At 43.2% G+C, this 9358-nt stretch overlaps 1 protein-coding gene across 16 annotated transcripts in view; it reads right to left on the bottom strand.

The window, feature by feature from the left end:
* The window catches only part of LOC139581378 (protocadherin alpha-C2-like), a 208163-nt gene that overhangs the window by 164915 nt on the left and 33890 nt on the right, over positions 1–9358 (bottom strand). For 2 of the 16 annotated variants that reach the window (XM_071411052.1, XM_071411065.1), the window contains exon 1: positions 4702–7245. The exons of 12 other annotated variants lie outside the window; for them this stretch is intronic. In XM_071411052.1, the coding sequence (XP_071267153.1) occupies positions 4702–7065 (2364 nt within the window). In that variant the 5' untranslated portion in view covers positions 7066–7245. Of the gene's footprint in view, positions 1–1448; positions 4010–4701; positions 7246–9358 lie in introns of those variants that run through there. 2 more of the 16 variants (XM_071411051.1, XM_071411064.1) reach the window with 1 other exon arrangement.

Raw genomic sequence — 9358 nt, 5'->3', positions numbered from 1 at the left:
AGCTCCCTAGTGAAGCCAAGCAGCGCACCCCAACCTACCCGGCTGGCTAGCGGTGCGCCAGAGGCGGGCAGCTCTCTCTCTCCCAGCCACAGACACAGCCTCAGCAGCGCACGGCCCACATAATCAGTTACCACCACGGAGAGCCGGCCTTCAGACACATACTCATTCAGACAAACAAGGAGGTGGAATGGGTTCACACTCCAAAATATGTCCCTTAAAGCTTACTTCATTATTCAATGTTTTAAATGTTTTACTGCATCCGGGATAGTGTACACAGATGTTTCGTCTTAACATCATTCTTCAGTGTGTAGGTACGATGTTCTTCAATTCAAAACAGTATTTGTGAAGAACAACAGATGGGCAGCAGGTGCTTCTAATTGGGGTTGTCACTCATCTGCCAATCAGAGACGCGGCCCCTCTGGTCTACCTGTTTACACATTTGTCACAAAAGAATACAGAATTATAGGGCATGGGAGCGGGCACGAAGGGCCTCACAAATCAATGGCCCCAGGTGTCCGCTCACTCATACTCATTCACTGACGGGCACGCACACACACACCACTGTTGTCTTACAAAGCTACATGCCACATGATAAGACAGGCCAATAACCCATCTAATTAAAACAACACAACAGCCATCAAATTATTCAGTTGACATGACTAAAGGGCACAGCTAGATTGTTAGTAACCAAAACAACTTGACTGTCTGGAAAAGGGGCTGCTATGATAGTGTCATAGGTTTCAAGGCTGCGTTAAATCTCCAGTAGACTCTCTTTCTGAAGGGGACGTAGCCCCACATAAGGATTATGAAAAGCATTTGATTGCTGAAATAGCTCCATTCAAGGCAACAACACAAGCTGAAGAGGGAAATGCATGGACCAAGGCCCTGTAAATAAGGCTCAACATACGGCTCTATGAGTATGAGGCTGAAGTTAGCCCCATCCACTGATCTACGGTCAGCATTATATTTTACCTACTTATAGTCTAAATAGTTCTCGGTCACGTGTTGGCCTGAGCATGTTCACTAATCTATGAATTACATGGATATTTTCCCTTGTTTCATTAACAAGTATCAACATTGTATCAATACAATACCAAGCCCAGGCTGACCCTCCTGAACAAGCAGACTAGAACCACCATATATACCTGTGAAAACAATCCTCTTTCCTGCTCACCTCTAACCATATGGGATCAGACCAGCCTACCTATCCAAAGTGAGTTGTTTAGTTAAAACAGATGGGGAAGTAATGGCTGTCGAGTGACATGTCCAACTAAATAAAGTCCTATACTCCATTGCGTCTCATGTTACAGCATGACAGCCGTGTCACCAACATATTACATAGGCCCGTCCACTCAGTTACACAGTCAGCTAGTTGAGACATCCATGACAGGACAAAACGGGCCACCCAGAGCAGATTTGAATATATTTTAGATTGATGACCTCCTTACCTCTCCAGAAGCTCTCCTCCTGTGGTCGGGTACCACTAGAGTATTCCCATTGCTGCCCGGGACTAATGTAGAACCTATACTCATTCTGGGTCCAACTAACATGTACCGTTTGTCTCCGGATCTGTACTGGATGCTGTGGCACAGTGTCCCGTCGTAATTCACATCTTGTAAATACTTGGAGGAATCGTCTGGGGTATTGGAGCACTGCATTATAATCAACACGAAGATACTGATGATAAAAAGTGCTGAAACTGACCCCAAAGTGATGATCAAATAAAATGTAACGCTGTTCTCCTCCTCGTCTTTTACTGCGCTTTTAACATCAGAAGCTGCAAAAGCCTCTTTGGGCTCCACAACGTTGATAATCACAGTAGCTGTTGCTGAGAGTGAAACGTTCCCATTGTCTTTTACCAGTATGACCAGTTTACGCTCAGCCTCGTCTGTCTCTGTGAATGACCGAAGTGTCCTTATCTGTCCTGTATAGCGGTCCAAAGCAAAGAGACTGTGGTCAGTAACTTCCTGCAGTGAAAATAATAACCACCCGTTATATCCTATATCAGCGTCATAGGCTCTCACTTTAGTCACCAAATGGCCTGCGTTCACATTGCGGGGAATCTCCTCCACACCTTCAGCGGAACCATTAGCGCTGACTGGGTACAAGATCACTGGAGCGTTGTCGTTCTGATCCAGAATGAACACGTTTATTGTGACGTTGCTGCTTAGTGACGGAGTTCCAGAGTCTGTAGCTACAACTTGGAATTTGAATGTTTTTAAAGTTTCAAAGTCAAAGCTTTTTAGCGCCAGTATGTGTCCATTTTCAGGATTTATGTTGAGGAAAGATGACAATTTATTATCGTCACCACCGTCTCTGAGAATATGATATGAAATAATAGTGTTTTCATTTATGTCACGATCAGATGCACTCACGGAAAATACTGAGGCACCTGGGTGGTTATTCTCAGTGACATAGAAAGTATAGGGGCTCAGTGAAAACTCTGGACTGTTATCATTCACATCTGATACTACAACACTAATAGTCTTTACAGATGACAGGGACGGCTGGCCTGCGTCTTTAGCAACGATTGTTAGATCATATTGAGATACTTTCTCTCTATCTAGTGGTGACTTGGTGACTACAGAGTACATGTTGTCATGTAGAGATGGCAATAGTGTGAAAGGTACGTCTTCCAATACATGGCAGAGAACTTTCCCATTGAGACCAGAGTCCAAATCAGTAACACTAATCAGTGACACCGTGGTTCCGGGCCTAGAATCTTCGGGAATTGCCTTAGAAAATGATGTCACCTCTATCTCAGGTGCATTGTCGTTGAGGTCAACGATTTTAATTTTTACGCTTTTGTCTGTTGTCAGAGGAAGTTGTCCTTGATCTGATGCCTGTATATCAACCAGATAGCTATCCCTTTCCTCAAAATCTATTTGCCCTTTTACAGTTATTTCACCTGTAATGGTGTCCACATCAAAAAGTTTCCTTAAATTGCTGTTGACGTCATTGCCAAATGAGTAAATTACATTCCCATTCTGGCCACTATCTAAATCGGTGGCATTTACCTTTATGACCATAGTTCCCAAAGGAGCGTTTTCATTTACACTTACAGAATATATATCTTTAGTGAACATAGGAGTATTGTCATTAACATCCAGTACATCCACTGATATTTCGAGAGTTCCAGATCTGGGTGGTTTTCCACCATCGATGGCAGTGAGGAGTAATTTATGGCTTCTTACAGCCTCTCTATCTAGTGGCTTCTGTAAAACCAAAAACAGAATTTTACCGTCCTCACCTCGATCTTTAACTTCCAAACGAAAATGGTCATTATGACTCAGTGTATATTGTTGAACGGAGAACGGACCTTCATCTGGGTCACGCGCTGCTTGTAGCTGAAATCGCGCCCCCGGTAACCTGGACTCTGAAATCTCTAATCGTTTCTCTTTCTCGGGAAAGCTGGGAGAATGGTCGTTAACGTCTAACACCTCCACTGAGACATAATGGATCTCCAGCGGGTTCTCTAGAACAGTTTTCATGTTGATCAAACACACGCTGCTCCGTTCACACACCTCCTCTCGGTCTATTTTTCGGTTCACAGACAAGATGCCATCATTCTGGTTTAGCTGGAAAAGGGGCTCGGTCGACCCGGACACGATTCGAAATCCCCTCTCCTTCAAGGTACTCGGATCTATTCCCAAATCCTTAGCTATATTCCCCACGACAGTTCCTTCCTTAAGCTCTTCAGAGAGGGAGTATCTTATCTGTGCAGATGCCACGGTCCAAAAAAAAACCATAGCAACCATGAAAACGACCCTCTGCCGTCGCTCCCGCCATGCCCCGCATCCTCTTTGTTCCATGTTTTTAAGGTTAAAGAGAAATCCAGAGCAGTTTCACTACGCCTCTGCCGGCAACGTCATCTTATTCACTGCACTCCCAAATATAATCACAGCTCGGTATCTTACAATAGGTTAGCATTGAAAGGTTTCAAATGACAATTTATACTCGAAGCTCACGGCCGTAGTCTGCTAGCGACGAAATACCAAACCAGCTATAAAGGGAGGACTCAAAAGTATGACCAATAGAGTTATTTCATAACCCTTCTTCTACTTGCGCACTGACACCATGCGTTTCAGCCTCATATTGCAGGATTGCGTATAATTAGACCCTTTACGATATTTTACTACACGAATACCGAGTGCTATTTCGAAACAAAACATTGTAAACGAAAAAACAACTCCACCAGGTTCCTTATGACACGTCAGGGTGTGTATGTTGGTTGATGTTTAGAAGTTTGGAACAAGTGTCCTACATAGAACTACATGGTTTGGACCATGTCAATAAAGACTGAAAAGGCTTCTTCTATAGCCTAAGGGAAACTACAAAGTGTCTTTAACCATCTGAAGAGAGTTTTGTCACAACGAAGATGCCGAATGTACTCCACCAGGTTTCAGCACCATGGACAGCGGAAGTCCCTAGTACAGCGTCTTTTGACGAGAAAAACCCCGTGGGACAGCGCCCTCTGAGGTATACAGAATATTTCTAATCGACCGATTCAGATAATAACACAAACAAATGCACGCTTTTGCCACATACAATAGTGGCTATCATATGTGCCACCCCATAGACAACTCATACATTCAGTCCCTGGGGCAGGGATCCTGTAACCATCAGAAATAGTACTTCGATTGAAAATACTGAAAACTAACGAGTAGTTAGTTACTCATGACAATGTGGTCAACTTCTTACCTCTCCAGACGCCCGTCTCCTGTGGTCGGGTACCACTAGAGTATTCCCATTGCTGCCCGGGACTATAGTAGAACCTATACTCATTCTGGGTCCAACTAGCATGTACCGTTTGTCTCCGGATCTGTACTGGATGCTGTGGCACAGTGTCCCGTCGTAATTCACATCTTGTAAATACTTGGAGGGATCGTCTGGGGCTTTGGAGCACTGCATTATAATCAACACGAAGATACTGATGATAAAAAGTGCTGAAACTGACCCCAAAGTGATGATCAAATAAAATGTAACGCTGTTCTCCTCCTCGTCTTTTACTGCGCTTTTAACATCAGAAGCTGCAAAAGCCTCTTTGGGCTCCACAACGTTGATAATCACAGTAGCTGTTGCTGAGAGTGAAACGTTCCCATTGTCTTTTACCAGTATGACCAGTTTATGCTCAGCCTCGTCTGTCTCTGTGAATGACCGAAGTGTCCTTATCTGTCCTGTATAGCGGTCCAAAGCAAAGAGACTGTGGTCAGTAACTTCCTGCAGTGAAAATAATAACCAGCCGTTATATCCTATATCAGCGTCATAGGCTCTCACTTTAGTCACCAAATGGCCTGCGTTCACATTGCGGGGAATCTCCTCCACACCTTCAGCAGAACCGTTAGCGCTGACTGGGTACAAGATCACTGGAGCGTTGTCGTTCTGATCCAGAATGAACACGTTTATTGTGACGTTGCTGCTTAGTGACGGAGTTCCAGAGTCTGTAGCTACAACTTGGAATTTGAATGTTTTGAAAGTTTCAAAGTCAAAGCTTTTTAGCGCCAAAATGTTTCCATTTTCTGAATTTATGTTGAGGAAAGATGCCCATTTATTATCGTCACCACCGTCTCTCAGAATATGATATGAAATAATTGCGTTTTCATTTATGTCACGATCAGATGCACTCACGGAAAATACTAAGGCGCCTGGGTGGTTATTCTCAGTGACATAGAAAGTATAGGGGCTCAGTGAAAACTCTGGACTGTTATCATTCACATCTGATACTACAACACTAATAGTCTTTACAGATGACAGAGACGGCTGGCCTGCGTCTTTAGCAACGATTGTTAGATCATATTCAGACTGTTTTTCCCTATCCAGTGGTGACTTGGTGACTACCGAATACATGTTATCCTGTGAAGACGGCGTTAGAGTGAACGGGACGCCATCGCTTATAGAACAGAGAAGTTTCCCATTGAGACCAGAGTCCTCATCACTGACACTGATTAGTGCTACAGTGGTACCGGGTCTAGAATCCTCGGGGATTGCGTTAGAAAAGGACGTCACCTCTATCTCGGGTGCATTATCATTCAGGTCAACGATCTTTACTGTTACGCTTTTGTCTGCTGTCAGGGGTGCAGATCCCTTATCCGATGCCTGTATATCAATCTCATAGCTGTCTTCTATTTCAAAATCGATCCATTCTTTGACAATTATCTCACCTGAAATAGCATCTACTTCAAAAAGGTCACGTAACTTACTGTTCACATTACTACCAAAAGAATAAATGATTTCACCGTTTGAACCCTCGTCCAAATCCGTAGCGTTGACTTGTATGACTGTTGTGCCAATAGGAGAATTTTCATTTAGCGTCACAGAGTATGACTCTTTAGTGAAAACAGGCATATTATCATTAACATCTAAAACGTCCACTAATATTTCTATAGTACCAGACTTGGGAGGTTTGTCTCCATCAATGGCTGTGAGCAGTAATTTATGCCTTTTCAAAGCTTCTCTATCTAGTGGTTTCTGGAGATTTAGAATAGGGATTTTACCATCCTTTCCACGGTCTTTAACTTCTAAACGGAAATGATCGTTGTGGCTGAGTTTATATTGTTGAACAGAATATATTCCACCGTCTGGGTCCCGGGCAGGTTGTAGCTGAAATCGCGCCCCTGGTAACACAGACTCTGATATTTCAAACCGTTTCTCTTTCTCGGGAAAGCTGGGAGAATGGTCATTAACATCTAACACCTCCACTGAGACATAATGGATCTCCACCGGGTTCTCTAGAACGGTTTTCATGTTGATCAAACACACGCTGCTCCGTTCACACACCTCCTCTCGGTCTATTTTTCGGTTCACAGACAAGATGCCATCATTCTGGTTTAGCTGGAAAAGGGGCTCGGTCGAGCCCGACACGATTCGAAAACCCCTCTCCTTCAAGGTACTCGGATCTATTCCCAAATCCTTAGCTATATTCCCCACGACAGTTCCTTCCTTAAGCTCTTCAGAGATGGAGTATCTTATCTGAGCTGAAGCTCCGATCCAAAAGAGAACCAAAGCAACCACGAAGACGACCCACTGCCGTCGCTCCCGCCATGCCCCGCATCCTCTTTGTTCCATGTTTTCAAGATAAGTAAAAACTGTACACAGTACTTCCGCTATGCCTCAATCTGGGGAAACGCTCTATCCATTACATTCGTTACTATAACATCAGCTAATTATCCAAAGTTATATTTATTCTGGCAATTTAAGATATTATTCTCCCCACGATGCTGCATGACTGAATTCCTCCATCAACTGAATAATCTACGAAACCAACAAGGGGGCGGACTCAAAATATGACGGGAGAAAATGTGTCAGGAGTGTTATTCTAGTTGGGTACTGACACCTTGCGATACTACGTCACATTACAATATCAGTTAAGAGTTTACATTTTTATATTTCAATACTGAAAACTACCTTGGCACAATACGCATTTGACAAAACGTTACTGCAAAAGGTGTAAAGATGTGGGAGTTCTGGTTGAATATGACATATCATGATGTCTTTACAAGAACTAAAGCGTTATTCAAGAATGCAACAAGTGACACACAAGGAAATTAAATTGAGAAAGATTTATAGAGAAAGAGGAGAGTTTATATGTCATCACCTTTTGTCAAGCTTTCATCAAATAGTGCTTTGAAGTGCCCAGCGTTTCAGCACCACTGTGGCGAACAGCGCCCAGTGAGCAGCGGCTGTAAATGAATGAGCAACTTCTGTTGTGAGATCATGTGAGAAGCTACAACCCCTCGTACGTCAAAACAACACAGGCCTATTTAAAATACTCACAAATGGCTAAAAATGTTACTCGAAAATCAGCCTCAATAGAGGGTACGTGATGACAGTGAAATACAAGGTTGTTTTCAACTTCTTACCTCTCCTGAAACTCTCCTCCTGTGGTCAGGTACCACTAGAGTATTCCCATTGCTTCCCGGGACTATAGTAGAACCTATACTCATTCTGGGTCCAACTAACATGTACCGTTTGTCTCCGGATCTGTACTGGATGCTGTGACACAGTGTCCCGTCGTAATTCACATCTTGTAAATACTTGGAGGAATCGTCTGGGGCTTTGGAGCACTGCATTATAATCAACACGAAGATACTGATGATAAAAAGTGCTGAAACTGACCCCAAAGTGATGATCAAATAAAACGTAACGCTGTTCTCCTCCTCGTCTTTTACTGCGCTTTTAACATCAGAAGATGCAAAAGCCTCTTTGGGCTCCACAACATTGATAATCACAGTAGCTGTTGCTGAGAGTGAAACGTTCCCATTGTCTTTTACCAGTATGACCAGTTTATGCTCAGCCTCGTCTGTCTCTGTGAATGACCGAAGTGTCCTTATCTGTCCTGTATAGCGGTCCAAAGCAAAGAGACTGTGGTCAGTAACTTCCTGCAGTGAAAATAATAACCAGCCGTTATATCCTATATCAGCGTCATAGGCTCTCACTTTAGTCACCAAATGACCTGCGTTCATATTGCGGGGAATCTCCTCCACACCTTCAGCAGAACCGTTAGCGCTGACTGGATACAAGATCACTGGAGCGTTGTCGTTCTGATCCAGAATGAACACGTTTATTGTGACGTTGCTGCTTAGTGACGGAGTTCCAGAGTCTGTAGCTACAACTTGGAATTTGAATGTTTTGAAAGTTTCAAAGTCAAAGCTTTTTAGCGCCAAAATGTTTCCATTTTCTGAATTTATGTTGAGGAAAGATGCCCATTTATTATCGTCACCACCGTCTCTCAGAATATGATATGAAATAATTGCGTTTTCATTTATGTCACGATCAGATGCACTGACACAAAATACTGAGGCGCCTGGGTGGTTATTCTCAGTGACATAGAAAGTATAGGGGCTCAGTGAAAACTCTGGACTGTTATCATTCACATCTGATACTACAACACTAAAAGTCTTTACAGATGACAGGGACGGCTGGCCTGCGTCTTTAGCAACGATTGTTAGATCATATTCGGGCTGTTTTTCCCTATCCAGTGGTGACTTGGTGACTACAGAGTACATGCTTTCTTGTAAAGATGGCGTTAATTTGAAAGGGTTGTCCTCAGTTAGAGAGCAGACAACTTTCCCATTGAGACCAGAGTCCAAATCATTAACACTGATTAGTGCTACAGTGGTACCGGGTCTAGAATCCTCTGATATTGAGTTTGAGAATGATGTCACTTCAATCTCAGGTGCATTATCGTTGACATCCACAATTTTAATAATTACAGTTTTGTCTGTTGTCAAAGTAGCTGCCCCTTTGTCTGACGCTTGTATATCGATCTCATACTTGTTATTTTCTTCAAAATCAATAAGTCCTGTGACAATTATTTCGCCAGTAATCGGGTCTAAATCAAAACATTCCAGGACCTCCC

The sequence above is a fragment of the Salvelinus alpinus genome, chromosome 7 (assembly GCF_045679555.1).
Source record: "Salvelinus alpinus chromosome 7, SLU_Salpinus.1, whole genome shotgun sequence".
Lineage (NCBI taxonomy): Eukaryota > Metazoa > Chordata > Actinopteri > Salmoniformes > Salmonidae > Salvelinus > Salvelinus alpinus.
This window is presented reverse-complemented; position numbering and strand designations above follow the sequence as displayed.